The sequence below is a fragment of the Sinohyriopsis cumingii genome, chromosome 2, assembly GCF_028554795.1.
Source record: "Sinohyriopsis cumingii isolate HCF-2022 chromosome 2, ASM2855479v2, whole genome shotgun sequence".
Lineage (NCBI taxonomy): Eukaryota > Metazoa > Mollusca > Bivalvia > Unionida > Unionidae > Sinohyriopsis > Sinohyriopsis cumingii.
In genome coordinates, this window is record NC_142962.1 from 33078495 (window position 1) to 33100022 (window position 21528).

Sequence of the window (21528 nt, forward strand, 5' to 3'; positions counted from 1 at the left end):
TGGCTGTCATCTCATAGAGCACAAAGTTTTACCTTAATTAGCTCCTTGTACAATCAGTTTACATGATTGGTGATAAACCAAGTATCCAGTTTCACTGTTGATCTCTTTACCAGTGTTAACCTTGGCCAGCCTGTCAGACAGGTCCTGTAAAGGAGGAGCATTCCTTGATAACAGCTAAATCCACCCCCACCCCCCGTTCTGTAATGCAGTCTTGTCCTTAAAAAGTGCATTAAAACATTTAAACCACTGAGCAGACTTTTGTAAAGGTGGCCTGACTTAAGTGTTGGCCTGAATTTGGTTGGATAACCTCTACTTTTTATGAGGAAAAGTGGGAGTGTCCAAACATTGGGCAGCCTCCAGAGCAGATTAAATATCATTATTGTCCTCATTTTTGTTGAGCAAGGCTTGGAGATGATTGTGGTCCATTTGTGTACACATATTTTTGGATATTGTAGTAACGTCATGCAACTCCTATCCCATCAGGCATCACTACAATAATTGAATTAATTACCTGTTACTGCATCTTATTGTAATTCCTAAGAAAATCATTCATATATTTTTCCTGATTATTCCTGGAAGTTTGCTGACCATTGAAGAGTGTTACATGTATTCAGCAGAAAGCAGCATTAAAACCAAAACAGAATATAAAAAGTGTGTGGAATTTAGCCTCATGTCTTTTGTAATGGATGACAGAGAAATCAGGTGTGATTTGCACTGTCCTAATAAGGTCACTTGTACAGAAAGTCCAATATTTTATTCGTATGTAACTTTTTCTAGAAAATTCAACATAGCCTATGCTGGTTTTCGTTTGCTGTATATACTCGCTTATAAGTCAAGTCAAACTGCAAACAACAAGCATCCTGATCTGCCACAGCATCATGCACCTACAGAGCAGGGTCTGTGTTGCTAGTTCTACTGATAACTCCTTACAAACTGCACAGACCCAGATCTGCCAACACTTGATGTGATGGCAGATCTGGGTCTGTGCAGTTTGCAGTTGGATTCGACTTACAAGCATGTACATATGGTATGTTGTGTCCATTTAGTGTCTAACACAAGTTGGACAATCTTGTTGAATCTGCACTGAGTTTCATCCAAAATGTAGAAAAATTAAGCAAATATATAAAGAATTTAATTAGGATAATGAGATTTGAGATGATGATTAGGAGTAGTTTCTAGATGTGCACAAGCAAGAATAAGGAAAAACTGATCCAGGACCCAACTCGTTGTGGGGAGGGGGGCAGGATTTTATTCTTCCCTTTATGAAACCTTATACCAGTACTCAGGTCATTGTTCACATTAGGTGTAAATAATACAAAGTTGCTTCGAGCTGGGATCAACTGAAGAGAGATTAAACTTTTTAATGAAACAAAATATTTAGGTTGAGATATCTAATTTAAATATGAATATTTCAGCTAATTGGAGAGAAAGGAGAATGAGTCTCTGACAGTTTTTGTACCTATTATATTCCCTCCAGTTGAGTAGTACGGGGATAGTCAAGCTACTGCTCTCTCAGTCTGTTTGTCTGTCTGTCTGGTGTCCATAAATATGTTTGTACCCTAGCATAAATCTCAGACCATTCAAGGCATTTCAACCAGACTTGGTACACGTGTCAAGCAGGATGTGTAGAGAAGCCATTTTAATTCTCAGTATCTTTTATGTTACCACATGTTGCATAAGAAGTATATAACCTGAGTGTGCTGGCCAATGGGTATTATAATAATTTGAGTGTGCTGGCCAATGGGTATTATAATAATTTGAGTGTGCTGGCCAATGGGTATTATAATAATTTGAGTGTGCTGGCCAATGGGTATTATAATAAACTGAGTGTGCTGGCCAATGGGTATTATAATAATTTGAGTGTGCTGGCCAATGGGTATTATAATAATTTGAGTGTGCTGGCCAATGGGTATTATAATAATTTGAGTGTGCTGGCCAATGGGTATTATAATAATTTGAGTGTGCTGGCCAATGGGTATTATAATAATTTGAGTGTGCTGGCCAATGGGTATTATAATAATTTGAGTGTGCTGGCCAATGGGTATTATAATAAACTGAGTGTGCTGGCCAGTGGGTATAATGATAACCTGAGTATGCTGGCCAGTGGGTATTATAAAAACCTGAATGTGCTGGCCAATGGGTATTATAATAATTTGAGTGTGCTGGCCAATGGGTATTATAATAATTTGAGTATGCTGGCCAATGGGTATTATAAAAACCTGAATGTGCTGGCCAATGGGTATTATAATAATTTGAGTGTGCTGGCCAATGGGTATTATAATAAACTGAGTGTGCTGGCCAGTGGATATAATAATAACCTGAGTATGCTGGCCAATGGGTATTATAAAAACCTGAATGTGCTGGCCAATGGGTATTATAATAATTTGAGTGTGCTGGCCAATGGGTATTATAATAAACTGAGTGTGCTGGCCAGTGGATATAATAATAACCTGAGTATGCTGGCCAATGGGTATTATAAAAACCTGAGTATGCTGGCCAATGGGTATTACAAAAACCTGAATGTTGGACCTTAATGAATTTTTGTCAGGATTTTTTTTACATAAGCAAGGATCTATGTGCATGACATTTTTAGATTACTCTACCTGTACATTCACAGTAAAAGATATAGCTGAAAAATTGAATTTTATGAAGCTGTCATTAGTAATTCAGTATTCATGCTAAAGGGGACAGAAGATAATGTCAGACAATATTTGGATTACTGTATTTACCTTTTCATAAAGCACACCAAACTAAAAAGCACTGAACCTTATCTGTGATTTTTGGAGGAAATAAGAACTACTTCCAGACTTCAAATTAAAGTTTTTGCAAAACTGAGAAAATTATTATCCATGAAAATAATTAAATTCACAGTATGTGGTGGAGTTGTTGGTTGGTTGGTTGGTTTTTAGCTGCCCTTTTAACACATTATTGATTATATCATGCAATGGAAATGGAAGCAAGGTGCTAAGCAGGCATCTGTCAAAGCCAGTCTCAACATTAAGAGGTTAGTGTTAGGACTGGCTTGTCAAACCCAGTCTCAGCATTAAGACGTTAGTGTTAGGACTGGTCTGTCAAACTCAGTCTCAGCATTAAGAGGTTAGTGTTAGGACTGGTTTGTCAAACCCAGTCTCAGCATTAAGAGGTTATTGTTAGAACTGGCTTGTCAAACCCAGTCTCAGCATTAAGATGTTAGTGTTAGAACTGGTCTGTCAGACCCAGTCTCAGCATTAAGATGTTAGTGTTAGGACTGGTTCGCCTTGAATCAGGATAATGTGACTGGGTGGAACAAGATGCTACATGTCTGTGACATGATGCCCTAGGGCTAGACATCATTATAAACTGTCACACCGCAGACATAATAGTAATATGACTAAAGTTGATAAAGCTACATTAAAAATCTAAATCACACACACACACACACAGACTTTATATTTATTTTAAAACATTATCAAGACAGTCTTTGCCATGCTAAGGACAGGTTTAAATTGTGGATAATATTAATTAATAGAAGGCATGGATAGGTGTACTTGTATTCATTTGCCTGCTTCATTTTTTATGGTGTTTACAAGTCAAAATTATGTGAGCATATGTGTTCATGAAGTACATTTTGCATGCATTTGCACATACTCTTGTATTGGTATATCTGTTTTTCATCTTCTGAAAGCCAGTCTCTGTTAAGCAACAAAGGATTATACTTCTGTGCTTTAAGCAAAACAGATTTTCATTGTGCTGAAATTGTGGTTCTCAAGGACCGATAGTTGATGTATTTGTTATTGGCCCTTATTAATATAAGAGGCTTTACTGGCTTCTGGAGTGCTGTACTCCATGTGTGGGGTTCAGTGGTCAGGTCTTATGGACCAACCTGGGTGCTGTTTGGAACATCACCAGGGAACCACACAGATAGCTTTTTTTTCACCTTCAACTGATGTATCCCTAAGATGGTTTACCTTCAAGTAAAATGAATACCAAACTTCCTGACTTTGAAAATCCATGGCAGAAAAAAACAACCTTTCATTATTTTTCTTCATAACCTTTAATTAGTTTTCTTCATATTGTATGATCTTTGTGATTTGTTAAGTTCTTGGTTATTGAAGTATAAAGTTAAACTGTTATACACTGTATGAGGTACTGCACCTCCATAACCTCCCCATGGCATCTGGCTTGAAGAAGAGTTTAAATGGCTAATAGACATTAACAGTCTTTCTTCCATGACAAAACCAGGGTGCCAGACTTATATATTTGTCAAAATATTCTATGGGCTTATTATGAGACAAAGATATTATTTGTAAATATTTGCCTATATTTTTATAAAAAGTGGGGGCTTATCATGGAATAAATATGGGAATGCACCAGATCTCACAACTTGATTGGTTGAATTGCCTTGTATCATGTTTTTAAAGTACATCTTGAGTAGGGATAGACTCACACTTTTTTCCAACACTTTTAGACTTTATTTTTAACCCTTTTGCTGCCTTATTGCATATATCTTTTCTTGCTAATGTGACTCTCTTTCTTTCACTGTTTCCAGCAACCCTAATTTTTCCTACTTTCCTTGCTCTTTTTGTCAGATTCCCTATTTTTACCTATTCTTCCCCAAACAGCCCTACTTTCTTTCATTGTTATGTTGGCATATAAAAATTGCCATTTCGCAATTGTATACTGTATTCAAAAGCTCGACTCCTAGTGTTTTTCCATCAGTATTTTATAGCAAAAGGAAAGATGAATGTTTAATAAGATAAAGGAAACTTGAGAGGGTGGGTGTATAGTATGTAAAAGCATGTACAAGTTTGTGAAAGTAAGTCAAGTGATGTTCTTTGTTCCAGTAATTTACATAAATCACAATAATTTTCTTTATAAAATATCCTGATTTTCCCCATCTATTTTCCTAAAACTTTATCCCTTCTTCTTCACAAAGGGTTAATGGAAAAACTGCTTACTGGTACCAACATCACCATGGTGGTGTTTTGGTTGGCATAGTGACTTTTGTGACCCATAGGTTTTTTGTGTATGCAAAAATGACTAATTCCCCTTAGAAACAAGAGTAGGTTTTTTATTATATTGAATTCATATTCATTACTGTTGTAAGCCATTCTATTGAAAATAGGACCTTTTCTTTTTGTCCTTCATATCTACATGTATAAAAAACTACATGTCTTTCACATCTAAATGTGTAATATAAAACTACGTGTCCTTCACTTCTAAATGTTTAATATAAAACTACATGTCCTTCACATCTAAATGTGTAATATAAAACTACATGTCCTTCACATCTAAATGTGTAATATAAAACTACATGTCCTTCACATCTAAATGTGTAATATAAAACTACATGTCCTTCACTTCTAAATGTGTAATATAAAACTACATGTCCTTCACATCTAAATGTGTAATATAAAACTACATGTCCTTCACTTCTAAATGTGTAATATAAAACTACATGCCCTTCACATCTAAATGTGTAATATAAAACTAAATGCCCTTCCTATCTACATGTATAAAAAAACTGCATGTCTTTCACATCTAAATGTGTAATATAAAACTACATGTCCTTCACATCTAAATGTGTAATATAAAACTACATGTCCTTCACTTCTAAATGTGTAATATAAAACTACATGTCCTTCACATCTACATGTATAACATAAAACTAAATGCCCTTCCTATCTACATGTATAAAAAACTACATGTCTTTCACATCTAAATGTGTAATATAATACTACGTGTCCTTCACTTCTAAATGTTTAATATAAAACTACATGTCCTTCACTTCTAATTGTGTAATATAAAACTACATGTCCTTCACATCTAAATGTGTAATATAAAACTACATGTCCTTCACATCTAAATGTGTAATATAAAACTATGTGTCCTTCACATCTAAATGTGTAATATAAAACTACATGTCCTTCACATCTAAATGTGTAATATAAAACTACGTGTCCTTCACATCTAAATGTGTAATATAAAACTACATGTCCTTCACATCTAAATGTGTAATAGAAAACTACATGTCCTTCACATCTAAATGTGTAATAGAAAACTATGTGTCCTTCACTTCTAAATGTGTAATAGAAAACTACATGTCCTTCACTTGTAAATGTGTAATATAAAACTACATGTCCTTCACATCTAAATGTGTAATATAAAACTACATGTCCTTCACTTCTAAATGTGTAATATAAAACTACATGTCCTTCACATCTAAATGTGTAATGTAAAACTACATGTCCTTAAGATCTAAATGTGTAATATAAAACTACATGTCCTTAACATCTAAATGTATAATATAAAACTACATGTCCTTCACATCTAAATGTGTAATATAAAACTACATGTCCTTCACATCTAAATGTGTAATATAAAACTATGTGTCCTTCACTTCTAAATGTATAACATAAAACTAAATGCCCTTCCTATCTACATGTATAAAAAAAGTATATGTCTTTCACATCTAAATGTGTAATATAAAACTACATGTCCTTCACTTCTAAATGTGTAATATAAAGCTAAATGTCCTTCACATCTAAATGTGTAATATAAAACTACATGTCCTTCACATCTAAATGTGTAATATAAAACTACATGTCCTTCACATCTAAATGTGTAATATAAAACTACGTGTCCTTCACTTCTAAATGTGTAATATAAAACTATGTGTCCTTCACTTCTAAATGTGTAATATAAAACTACATGTCCTTCACATCTAAATGTGTAATATAAAACTACATGTCCTTAACATCTAAATGTGTAATATAAAACTACATGTCCTTCACATCTAACTGTGTAATATAAAACTACGTGTCCTTCACATCTAAATGTGTAATATAAAACTACATGTCCTTCACATCTAAATGTGTAATATAAAACTACACGTCCTTCACATCTAAATGTGTAATATAAAACTACGTGTCCTTCACATCTAAATGTGTAATATAAAACTACATGTCCTTCACATCTAAATGTGTAATATAAAACTATGTGTCCTTCACATCTAAATGTGTAATATAAAACTACATGTCCTTCACATCTAAATGTGTAATAGAAAACTACGTGTCCTTCACTTCTAAATGTGTAATATAAAACTACATGTCCTTCACATCTAATTGTGTAATATAAAACTACATGTCCTTCACACCGCTCTGGTGGCCTAGTGGTTGGAGCGTCCATCTCGGAAACGAGAGGTTGTGGGTTCGATCCCCAGCCGAGTCATACCAAAGACTTACAAAAATGGTACGAAGAGCTGTCTCAATTGGTGCTCAGCATTAAGAGGTTAGTGTTAGTGCCACACTGCAGACATCGTAGTGATATGAATGAAAAATTGTTAAAGCTACATTAAAAATCCTAATCACACACACACACACATACATGTCCTTCACATCTATGTGTAAAATATAAAACTACATGTCAGTCACATCTACATGTGTACTGTAAAACTACATGTCCTTCAAATCTATATGTATACTACAAAACTACATGTCCTTCAAATCGACACATATAAAACTACATGCCCTTCAAATGTACACATATAAAATTACATGTCCTTCAAATCTACATGTGTAATATAAAACTAGATGTCCTTCAGATCTACAAATATAGTATAAAACTAGAGCAGAAGTATTGAAATGAGTTTTTGTGAAATAACCATCTGCTGCAGCTACTTAGACTTTTTCCGAGTTCATTGAGGTTCAACACATGCATTTGTTTTTTACTTTAAGAGTTTAAATTTTGTTTTCTTTTACATTAGCTTTGCAACATCTTTAAGCAAACTAAAATTCATGATGGTGAGATATTTTTGCAAGAGGTTGACTTTGAGATGCAGGAGTCCTTAAAATTCAGAGGCAACCACTGGTCTATCTTGAATAGATTACCTCTTACGTGTGCAGATGGAACCTGGGACTGCAAAACAAGCCTGCTGTCTGTGTTATCAAGGTCTCACTATATTATGTTACTTTTTGGGGCTTGACAATGAAAAATCACTATATTATGTTACTTTTTGGGGCTTGACAATGAAAAAACAAGACCCTTTCCTGATCACACAGATTGCTGAATAATATTTTAGAATCTTTAAAAATTTGCAAATACAGCATGATATTGACAAAACTTTTTATGAGTTACTGATGCTTATTATTTTATCCACTTAGTTTTTGACAAAGATGGGTTTGTGAAAATTTAGTATCCTTCCCAAATTTGCTAAGATTGTGTGCTGTACAGTAACTTGAATTTTAAGTAGCATAAAGACAGGTGCTCAGTGTACAGGTATACGGTAAGCCAATACTTTTCACTATTTCCTACTACCATATATACTGACTTGTAAATCAAATCCAACTGCATGATGTACTGTCAGATCAGGGTCTATACAAATTGTTAGGAGTAATCAGTAAAACAAACAACACAGACCCTGATCTACCAGTGCATTATGTGAAGGCAGAGCAGGTTCTATTTTGTTTGCAGCTGGACTCGTCTTTTATGTCAGTGTCTATGGTACTTCCAAATGTTGGCATTATAAACTTGTACCCCATGCAGCTACAACTGCACTGTTCATCTGCTGAGTATCCTTTTATCTTAATTACTCTTTGAAGACCAGGGTCCTTACCCTTTATATAGGTGCTAATTAACATGTAATAGTACACTTCATTCACCATTCAGCACTGGAAAGTACTTACCATACAGAACTCATCCCAAAACTAATATTTCATCCAATAAATTTCATGTCTGTTTTTATGGTGGTATTTCTTTATAGCCCAGATCTTCACCTAAACACATGTTATTAAGGCCAGAAACACGCAATGGCAATGTGATAACCTTGACCAAGTTCTGGCAAAATATTCAGTGAGATTTTAGTGGGACTTGGGAGTTCTTTCATATCCATTAATCAGAAATGCAGTCTTGTGAATTATTGTTTTGGATACCTAGAGTCTTTTATAGGATGTGCAGTTGCAAGAATTGTTCTAATCTATATAAAAATAATGAAAACTCAATTGAATGAACAAAAATCTCACATCACATTTTCAAATCCTGACATTACTTCTTCATTATATCACTCCTATATTTAGACATCTCAAACATCCTTTGAATGAAATTCCCCTGCCCCATAATATCTTTTTATATTAAATTCTATTGCTGAACCCTTAATTTGCAAGATTTGAACTGTAACAAGTTACATGGTGTGTGCCCACAATAATGTTCAAATTAGTTCTATATATATATCTCCATGTGTTACATTTATCTATTTTTATATTGTTACATTTATCTGTTGTTACATTTTTACATTTTTGTATTATTATATTGTTACATTTGAACCACCCTGGTGGCCAAGTGGTTAGAGCATCCACTCTGGGTGCAGGAGTGTATGGGTTTGAACCCCGGCCGAGTCATACCAAAGACTTATAAAAATGGTACTAACAGCTGCCTCGCTAGGCTCTCAGCATTAAGAGGTTAGTGTTAGGACTGGTCTGCCTGGTGTCAGGATAATGTGACTGGGTGGGATATCATACTACATGTCTGCAGCGTGATGCCCCGGTGCTTGCCATCACTTTAAACTGCCACACTGCAGACATCGAAGCGATAAGACTGGAAAATTGTTAAAGCTACGTTAAAAATCTAAATCACACACACAAATCACACACACATATTGTTATATTTATCTGTTATTATACTGTTATATTTATCTGTTGTTATAATGTTCCATTTATCTATTATATTGATAGTTATCTTGTTAACATTGTTACGTCTATGTATTATTATATTCTTACATTTATCTGCTGTTATGTTGTTACATTTATCTGTTGTCATATTGTTTCATTTGTCTATTATTATTTTGTTCCATTTATCTGTTAAATTGTTTCATATATTTATTATTATGTTGTTATATTTTTCTATTGGTATACTGTTATATTTATCTGTTTTATTGTTCCATTTTTCTATTATTATATTGTTACATTTATCTGTTGTTATATTGTTTCAATTATTAGTTTGCTCTTTAAACACACTTTAGCTGGGTAGCTGCAGTAGCTCAGTTGTTAGTGTCAGACTTGTAATCCAAGAGTCTGGGGTTGGGGTTAGAGTTTGGTGTTTCTGTGGGAAAGCCACTTAGTTCCCAGTTGGTATTGATATAGCCTTTAAAGTGTTGAAAGTGTTGTTAGAAACAAACAACAAACAAAAATTACTCCAGTTGCAACTTGTAATGAAAATACTTTCAGTGCAACTTTTTGGTTTTCATTCAACTTACTGCCAGGAGACAATAAAAAATGGAGAGAAAAATATTTAGAAGAAGAAACATGTATTTCTGTGAGATTGTACATAAACAGATTGAGTCTTCATCAGAGATTGCCCAGCACTCTATGAGATTGTATATAAACAGATTGAGTGTTCATTTGAGATTACCCAGTACTCTATGAGATTGTACATAAACAGACTGAGTCTTCATCTGAGATTGCCCAGTACTCATTGAGATGAAATATAGCAGCTTCATATGTCACAGGTACATAGGTCAATAACCTTTGACCAGACCAAACTGTTTCTTGGCCAGATGGGCAGAGGCAATACCAATTTTTAATGTCCCATAACTTTTAAATTATGCAAGAACATCTGGTTCTCATGTTGATGATAATATTCACTTGTACATCATGATGAAAATTTTGCAAGCTTCCCTATTATTGTGTGCATAGGTTTAAGACTGATTCATGATCATTTAGACATATATGTATATATATATCTAGACATGTCAGCATTTAATATTTTGAAGCTGTGTAAGTGATAGATGTAACAAATAAGCAGTGTTACACAGCACTTCAATGCTTAAAACTACTAAAGATTGATGTTCTATCATTTTGACAACAACTTCCCACATTTTTGGATAAAAATTATGTCAATTGACCAGGGAATGTTGGCTCTTTGTTGATATAAAGTGTTGATAAAAAAATATACAAATATTTGAAATAAAAGAGAATACCTGTAAAATTTGTCAATTAGACTGCTATACAATCAGCATTAGATTAGGCAGGTCATTAATGAGACCTGACTAAATAAATGCTGGAAACTATTGACTCTGTATGCTTTTCACTGACCCACGAGCAAGGTCCATTTCTCTCCACCTCTTTCATAAAAAAATGGAGTAGGTATTTTGTAAAGATAGGTTGGATTTATGAAAGAAATAAATGTGATACTTGCAAAGATGATGCATGATTTTCACAAATTTGATCAATTCTAGAGTGTAATTTTTAAGATATTAACATGACAACCACAATTGTATGACCAAGAACAAACCCTATAGGAGTGATTGTTTTAAAAGAGCATTGGGTCTGGACTTGAGATCACAAAATGGCAACATTTTCTCTTTGACATAGCAATACATTTTCTGATTTTTGTTTTAGACTGTCTTGGACGCTATCTTTCATGTGATGTGTTTGCTGCAGAGCCATTACCTGCTTTCCCAGCCTCAATCAAAGATGGATATGCAGTGAGAGGTACAGAACTTTTATCTCACTTGTTGTGGCATATAGCAAAAGGCTAACTGCTGTATCTGAGTGTTTATTATACCATATATACTCACTCATAAGTTGAATCTAACTGCAAACTGACCATATATACTCACTCATAAGTTGAATCTAACTGCAAACTGACCATATATACTCACTCATAAGTTGAATCTAACTGCAAACTGACCATATATACTCACTCATAAGTTGAATCTAACTGCAAACTGACCATATATACTCACTCATAAGTTGAATCTAACTGCAAACTGACCATATATACTCACTCATAAGTTGAATCTAACTGCAAACTGACCATATATACTCACTCATAAGTTGAATCTAACTGCAAACTGACCATATATACTCACTCATAAGTTGAATCTAACTGCAAACTGACCATATATACTCACTCATAAGTTGAATCTAACTGCAAACTGACCATATATACTCACTCATAAGTTGAATCTAACTGCAAACTGATCATATATACTCACTCATAAGTTGAATCTAACTGCAAACTGACCATATATACTCACTCATAAGTTGAATCTAACTGCAAACTGACCATATATACTCACTCATAAGTTGAATCTAACTGCAAACTGACCATATATACTCACTCATAAGTTGAATCTAACTGCAAACTGACCATATATACTCACTCATAAGTTGAATCTAACTGCAAACTGACCATATATACTCACTCATAAGTTGAATCTAACTGCAAACTGACCATATATACTCACTCATAAGTTGAATCTAACTGCAAACTGATCATATATACTCACTCATAAGTTGAATCTAACTGCAAACTGACCATATATACTCACTCATAAGTTGAATCTAACTGCAAACTGACCATATATACTCACTCATAAGTTGAATCTAACTGCAAACTGGTCAGACCCAGATTTGCTGTCATATAATGCGCTGGCAGATCTGCCTATATGGTTCCTTATAAGTAATCAGAAGAACAAACAATATAGACCCTGATCTGCTGGCACAACATGCAACAGCAGATCAAGGTCTGTGTGATTTGCAGTTGGACTTACACACAAGCGTATGTGCTAGGTCCATAAATGCAGGAAGTATGAGTTTCTGTGTCACATGGTCATGCCTCTGTTAATTCAGATGATTTTATGGTGAGAAGTTCTTTTTTTAATGTACAGTTAATTACCCACAATTGTTAAATTCAGTAAACTAATTCTGTACTTTTTTTAATGTACATTTAATTACCTATATATGTCAGATTCATTAAACTAATTCAGTACCTTTTTTAATATACAGTTAATTAACCACATTTGTCAAATTCAATAAACTAATTTGTTACCTTTTTTTATTATACAGCTAATCACCTGCATTTGTCAATTTCAATAAACTAATTCAGTACCTTTTTAATGTACAGTTAATTACCCACATTTGTCAAATTCAATAAACTAATTCAGTACCTTTTTTAATGTATAGTTAATTTCTCACATTTGTCAATTTCAATAAACTAATTTGGTACCTTTTTTAGTGTACAGTTAAATACCCACATTTTTTAAATTCAATAACCTAATTTGGTACCTTTGCTGATAAAAATATTTATTGAAGCTTCCTATTTACAAATTCCAGATTGCAATTGAGCTTCTTTTAATTGATTGTAAATTATTTGATCTTTTCTAATCATTACCTTAATAACCTCTTTTTCCATGCATTGTGGAGGTACTGTGACATCATTTGATTATAGATCACAATTGGAAACACTAATCACATGACCACATCATGGACATTCATTACCTGCCTTGTTTTAATATACTACAAGTGCAGAAGGGGCATCTTAATTCACTTGCATCCATTTATTTACCTGTCCTTTCCATATATAATTCTTGACTTTGATGCTTTGTCGGGCATGTGTCTGTGTACCACTATATTTTTATCATTCTTGCACTTTTGGGACATTCGATCTTTTGGTAATAAGATTGTTGGCATGTTTATTCAGAGATCACTCATCCGAAATAAAGTTGGTAGTCATGTAGATTGTCTCATCAGATTTGTGTGCCATTTAGTTAAATTTAGTTTATGTATTTTTTATCAGTACAAGTATTTTCATATTTTCAATTGTTTTGACTTAGCCTTTCAAGACTGTAGTGGATGAAGGAGCATATGCATTTTACAAATACAAATCAAACACTTGAGGGAAATATTTCATTTCAATTTCTTCTTTTGCTTGTTGTTTTTATTCCTAGCTTCAGATGGCGCTGGATCAAGATTTGTGGCAGGTGATTCTACAGCTGGAGATATGGTAAGTGTGAAAATAATTAAAAAAAAAAAATAGCCAAGTGTTTGTTAATGATTTACTGTAATCAAATATACAGTGTGACCCTGCTATAACATGGTAGTTGGGAGCCATATGACCTGACCGTGTTATAGACCGAACCGTGTTATAAGCAACCAAGTTAGTTAGCTGAAGAAAATGATGCATGTACCCCAAAAAGTTTGTGGGAGGGGGTAGGTAATAAATGCAGATTAAATGGGAAATACACCTGTAATGAAAACAGAGAAGGCAGATATAATATTTTACTTTATTTAGAGAACCACGGATTGGTACATATATGTGTATACTGTTTATATATACATGTCTTATGTATAGCATGAATAGAGTATCGGTACCATGTACTCACCCGCAAATCTCATCACATATATTGAATCCACAATACAAGTAATTCCATTTAAAAATATAACACAAAGAGATTTAAAATATTCAATTTTTTCACAGGTCATATAGGTCTGAATTCAGTGGATAAACATAGCACAATCACGTAATGCACATTTACTTTTAAGTATGTCCCAAGTCAGTAAAAGTTAGCTTGCATTTTAAGTCGCCATTGGTAGCGTTCGTAAACACATACTTTTTCCCTGCAAAAAAGAAAACTTTCATGGCACAGTAAGCATATTCTAGTCACGTTGGAAAATGAAAAACTCCATCAGATTCCATTGCTTTTATTTAAGTTTGGTACTGACTTCTTTGAAGAAAAGTTCTTTGTTTTTATTGAAGATTGTATTCGGCTTTCTTTGATGAAAGGTGCATACGTTATTAAAGTCACAGCTAAAGGCCAGCCTTTGAAAACCAAACAAATGCCTGTGTCTTATTGTGGCAGCAACATCAAATAATTGTATTGCATAATTGAGGCTAATTTTTTTTCTCCATTTGCATTGTACATTTTCATAACAGTCGGTGCTTCAAAGGTACTGTTTTCTTTGAAATTTCATTCAACAAACTATTTTATCTGGGTACATTTTTAAAAAAGGAATTGGCCATCATTTGGTCGATTGTAGTTACAGTTCCTCCATACTTGAATAGACCAACAAGTAAGATATTTTTGTTTATTTTACATTTTTGGTAGTGGAGTGATGCTACCTTCCACTTATGCATAAAAAATTTAACAAAGGGTCAACCTGACGATAGAGATGCAGGTGTTCTGGTCTGATGACAAGGATTAGTACAGAAAATGTGGGTGCTCTGAAGGATTTAATTCTGAGTGGAAAGAAGAGGAATTTAACTTACCATGCACATACAAATGTCAGTCTACATAAATATATTAATTACTAGCAAGTGACCAAAAATCTGATGAAAGATAGATTACAAGATAATGCCTCGTCTGGTTGATCTCCGCTATCAGAAATGTCAACAACAAAAAAGCAGATATCTCATAACATATAGTACTCATGCTCAATGTCCACATAAGCGGATTATGATATAACAATGCACAGTTAAGATGACTAGTCAATATGGAGAAAGAAATTGTTTATGTAACAATAGATAATTTCAGTGCATTTTTATATCAAGTTTGCAGCTTCCTTTCATGGAGCCTCTGAATTTCTCCACTCCAAACCAACGGTTTTATATACTGGCTTAAACAGCCAACAATGTCGCCAATACAAAATCGCCAGATGGTATACTTTGCCACCAATAAGGAAAATAAAATTGCAGTTTGCAACATTGGCGAAACCCTACACAATCCTAGAATAAACTTTTTACACTTTATTCTTCATACTTTTAAGAAGAATAACCTATTTCTTTTCATGTAAAATGTCAGTAGCCATGCCATGATCGTCTTGTATTATTCATGTGTGATCTCTTCCCCCAAATGATATCAGACTTTGTATGGTTTTTTCATACTTTTCAGAAAGAATTTTTGTTTCATGTGTGAGAAAAATACATGCATATTAAATTTCAGGAGCCACGCCATGACCATGTTATATTCAAATTTGTGTTATAACGGAGCATGCTATTGCTGGGTCACACTCTATATTGATTACAGTTTCTTTTTTGGGAAGAAATTGTACAGTAAACATAAAAAGTATGTATATAATGCAAGCTAATATTGTCTTTTGTTATTTTGTACAAACCAGGTGCAAATAATATATTGAGATGCAAATATTCAGGATTTTTGGAATTATTACTAATTTTTGGTGAAAATTATCTGCATTCATTATATTTATGAAAATCGTGGAAAATAAAATTTATGAGATACAATTTGAACTGTCATTTTTAATATAGACATATTGGGAGAAAATTAAAAACCAGTATGATGGACTGGTACTTATAATGTAGTTTCTCAGTGCAAAAACAGTGTCTACATGGCAAGAAACCATTTGATTAGACTAATTAGGTTAAAAATCCTGGCAGAGATAAAGAGTTGAGAAAGATGCAGATAATTTTATGAAGACTGATGATCTTAGTTATTGTATTGGCCGGAAATGTTTTTGGAAATTGTGGGTTTTGGAATAGGGGAGTAGATTCACCATTTATTATCTTTTGTCCTTCATTGTTTTTGACTTTTTACATTCACAGACTCCAAAAATTGATGCTAGGAATCTAAAAAGCATACTCAGGGTTTTGCTTCTCTTGAACATTGCAGTTCAGCAAACATGCTATTTAAACCATTTAAATTTTCAAGTTACAAGTGACTTAACTATTATGCAAGTTTGCAAAATTAAGATTGTCCATGAAAGATATATCTCCAGATGATTTCCAAAACTAGTTCCTAATTGTTACACTTTAAAATGTCCCTGAACCAGACACTGTTGGAGATGACACAGAGGTATTCATTGCATTAGATTGGACTTGTTAGGATTGGAATATGTGACCAGGTGTGGATGAGGTAGAGGCACAGTGGAGGGAGGGTTGCAAGGGGATGGGGTTTCAGATTTACTTCAATAAAGAAGTTTCACTGTATATACATTTCAGAGGAAAAAGTACATTTAAATAATGGAATCTATGTTATTACACGAAGACTACACATAAACCTGCAAACAAAATCCTGTAAAAACAAAACACTTACACAGATAGGAGATGGAACTGATCTGAAATGTTGACCTAAAAGTTCACCTATCATTTGTTATCATACATTTTGCTTTATAAACATGTACCGAAGAATTTTGTTGTTGTTAATGTTTTGCACATTTGTCTGTTTAAATGATTATTTTGGTGGGGCTTTCCCTGTAATATCAGAATTTAGCACTTTATGACTAACTTCTGGATATTATGTAAATTAATCACCAACATTTCCCAGGAGATAATATTTACTCTAGAAAATGACTTCATAGGTTGATGTATTACTGTGAATTCATCTTTTTTTTAATGAAATTTTTATGATACAATGGTTGCTAGAAACTTCAATGAAAAGACGTACTGAATAGTAATCCATTTGTTAAAGATAATATCCATAAAAATAATGTTTTCTATGGTTTTCCTGGTTTATGGCACAGCAGTACAAAAAGTTATTTAGTGCCGAGTCAATTGAATTAGTGCATTGCCCAAGAACACATGATGATGGTATCCAACCCAGACTGTCTGATCCACTGCCCAGACTGATCTACTGGTAATTATAAGATTTTAATTTGCACCCTTATGGTTGTGAGTCTGGCATACCAACCACAATGCCAGTACAGTTCCTTTCTATGAATTTAATCCAACCAAAATGTAACTTTTGGTAAAACCATAATAAATGAATTTACAGTAGATAGACTGGTTCAGTCTCTTGTGATGTCATAAATTGGAAGAGGATTTTCACATCTTCCAGCCTCAAACAGGAATCCAGTAAGCTGCACTAATTGTATTTACTTGGAACCTAAACAAATGCTTTGAGCAAAAATTATATAATAGTGATCATGGTCTTAGGCAGCAGTGATATTTGTTGACATGAAATGAATGATTGTTGACATGAATGATTGTTGACATGAAATGAATGATTGTTGACATGAAATGAATGATTGTTGACATGAATGATTGTTGACATGAAATGAATGATTGTTGACATGAAATGAATGATTGTTGACATGAATGATTGTTGACATGAAATGAATGATTGTTGACATGAAATGAATGATTGTTGACATGAATGATTGTTGCCATGAAATTAATGATTGTTGACATGAAATGAATTATTGTTGACATAAATGATTGTCAACATGAAATGAATGATTGTTGACATGAAATGAATGATTGTTGAGTTGAATTAGACACTCAAACTATGACTCAACTCAAATGCTGATGTCTTATTGGTCAGAACATTGATATCAGTCACTGAAAAGTCAGAGTTTTAAGTCCAGTCTGCATTTGAGTACAAGAAATGGTTTTCACCTAATCTCACACAGATTAAACCATATACATATGTACAGCTTTACTGAATCACAAGTATTTATTCTTCCTATGTCCTAAGTATCAGTTTGGATTGGGTTTCATAGTAACCTTTCAAAGGGGGGGGAGGGGCTAACTTTGTACATACATGTACATTGGGTGTACATTCTTGGTTAAGTTTTTGCATTTAGATCACATTTTGCACACAATAAGGTCACTGTAACCTACATTTCGTGTTTTTTCTGGCTGTGGTTAAGTTTTTGCACTGAGCTATTCACCAAATAGGTTTTGCTTATGTGTATGTGTGTGTGTGTCTGTGTCTGTCTATGTGTCTGTGTATGTGTTGACTGTTACACCTGATAAAGATGCATTCTTCCTTCTCATCTCCTTGAACACACTGGACCCTTCTCTGCATCCCTTTGATTAATACAAATAATGAAAAAGACTAACTCTTTAGGATAGAAGGTTGATCCCAGGAGTATATGGAATCAATCTCTACAGAGACATAAAAGGCCCTTGGACCCATGACACTTATTCCAAACCCATAAGTGCCTTTTAGGGTTACATCCGGAGTCCCTCCCAAGGAAGGAAATTCTTGAGCAAGTCATGCACACCCCCCAGGAAGGGGAGTTGCACCCTCTTGCATCCCAGTAATGGCAGAGGGAGAGAGAGACACTCCCCTTTGAGAAAGGAGCATCACCTCAGATTCAAAAGAACAGTGATGGCATCAGGTGGATGAAACCACCCTGGAAGGTGAAATATATAATCTAGAGGAGGGTCTCTCCTGTAGATCAGAGTCACCTGATGGGTTTCCAGTCTTCAAATATTAGAAATCATTGGAGCCCCTTAAGTCCAGGGACAAGGATTTCTTTAAGACTTCCCTAATACTAGAATACAGATGAACACCTTGCAGCTGGAAGTTGGCAAACTTGCACCAGACTATGGTAGGGGATCAGATCAGCATCTGCCCCCTTGTTATGATCCCTTCATAATGTCTATGGGTTGCAGGAAAAGCCATTTCTGGGAAGTGAATTGTCCTTCAAATATGTTCCACCTTGGGCATCAAGGCTTTGGCTTCATAGCAGGGATGATGTTGTGGGTCAAAGCCTGACATCATTTGCCTAAGAAAAGACAAAAAAGTTGGGTGGGCAGTCTTCCCATGGACTCAAAGAAGGTCAAGAAGCAGTCTTGTCCTCCAGAAAACTCTGCCACTGGAGACAGTACCCTTGCTCTGGGTGAGGAGTTATAGAACAAGGCTCACCTAACCCAAGGTCACTTCACATCAGGGAGACACAGGGTCACAAAGTCCTTCCTCCCAGGAACTTGGGCAGAATGAAGACATCCTATTAGTCTCAGTGGACGCTAAAATGTTTGCTGAAGAACAGGCTGAAATGGTGCCTCCTCCCCCTTTCAGGCCCCATGCCTTATCCCACCTGTCAACAAAGGCAGTAGAGGATGAAGATATCTGGTCCTCTGTTAAGATGGTAAACTTACTACCTCAGGATTTGTGTCTCATGCCCATGTCTACATAAGGAAGCTGGTTTGCTACATATTTTAAAAAATCTGGTTGGCAAATGTGAGAAACTAACTCATAACTGCCCTTGTACCATAAACAACTTTCTTTTGCAGACACAGTATGACATTTGTTTCTTTGTCTTGCAGAGGCAAAGGAGAGCAGGAAAACAGTCTTACAGTTAAGGTTGTTGTAAGAAGCTTCATCCAAGGGTTCAGAGAGTGGTTTTGTCAAAGACCACAACATGTGTGAGTGATCTGATTAGGATATTAGTGAGCAAGACACTGGTCTCTGTAGCTCAAAATACCTGATTGCAAATATGAGGATCCAATCCACTGGCAGTGGCATCTGAAAATTTAAGCATGCTGGATTGGGCTATCCCATAGCCCTTAATAGCAGAAACTTAGCACTTTCCCACTCTTTGAATAGGAATAGAAGAAAATCAGCCTCTGTTCTCATAGAGGGACAGAGAAGATTAATGCATTTTCTGCTGCACCAATTGCAAAAGATTCTCCAATTAGCCTCACAGACCTAAGACATGGAGTGTCTCCTGGCCTGAATGATGTACTTGGCAACTTTGCCTGAAAACTTTTCCTGACAGATAGATCACTCAAGATGAGCCAGGTGTGAAGGTGGAGAATTTGTGAGCTGTTGTGCAGAAAAGAGCCCCTATGTTGCAAAAGCAGGTCCCTCCTCAGAGGCAATATTCTGGGCTCATCTGCCAGCAGGTCTAGATGATCAGTGAGCCAAAATCATTGGAATCACAGAATGGATGTGAAAATGAGCTGAGCAGTAGAATGCCTGACATTGTGGAGCACTTGTGGAATCGTCTTGATGGGAACAGACTGAGTATTTCTACTGCCCATGTCCGCTCATCTAGAACTGGGGAAATGTAAAGGTGAAATTACGAAATTTGGAGCATTAGACACTGCTATGAACATTAATCAAAAGAATGAGAAACTAAGTGCATGAATTTTACCATGATTTTATAAATAAAGAACATTACAATTTATGTTTCAGAAAAACATGTTTTACGAACAATTTAGTTTCAGATAACCTGAGTTCATTGCTGATGTTTCTACTGTGATGTCTTAAATGTGGTGTTTTCAGTATTATCACCTGTTATTGTACAAGATCTGCATGGGGGTGTAATATTTAGCACTTTAACCTCAGACTGATATTTCTTATTGCATAATTCAATGGTGAATCAGATGCAGTAACAGGTCTGGTTCTATGGCTTTGCATTTGAGTGAACATAATACACAGGTAAATAGGAAACATTTTATGAAGAGCTTGTACTTTTGCATTTGAGTTTACATTATACACAGGTAAATGGTAAATTTTTATGAAGGGTTTGTTGTACTTTTGCATTTGAGTGTACATTACACACAGGTAAATAGGTAACTTTTTATGAAGGGCTTTTTGTACTTTTACATTTGAGTGTACATTATACACAGGTAAATATGTAACTTTCTAGGAAGGGCTTTTTGTACTTTTACATTTGAGTGTACATTACACACAGGTAAATAGGTAACTTTTTATGAAGGGCTTTTTGTACTTTTACATTTGAGTGTACATTATACACAGGTAAATAGGTAACTTTTTATGAAGGGCTTTTTGTACTTTTACATTTGAGTGTACATTATACACAGGTAAATAGGTAACTTTTTATGAAGGCCTTTTTGTACTTTAGCATTTTGATGCCAAAAGAGATGTCACAGCATAATGTACTCACTACCGTTACAAGTCCAACTAGTTAAAGATCAGACGCTTGTCAGATGGTCACACATCACCTGTTGTCTGGTATCATGTCTTCATTTACAGTTGATTGTTATTGCTACTCATCTATGTGCAAGAATTAAAAACCTGACAAAGTTTCCTCCTGATGTCAAGATGGTTGTTATATAAAATTA

General features: G+C 34.6%; 1 protein-coding gene across 1 annotated transcript in view; it reads left to right on the forward strand.

Moving 5' to 3' along the window:
• Positions 1–21528, forward strand: part of LOC149804592 (gephyrin-like) — a 164669-nt gene that overhangs the window by 83047 nt on the left and 60094 nt on the right. The window contains exons 10-11 of the mRNA XM_089941991.1: positions 11373–11465; positions 13706–13761. Of these exons, the coding sequence (XP_089798117.1) occupies positions 11373–11465; positions 13706–13761 (149 nt within the window). The remainder of the gene's footprint in view (positions 1–11372; positions 11466–13705; positions 13762–21528) is intronic.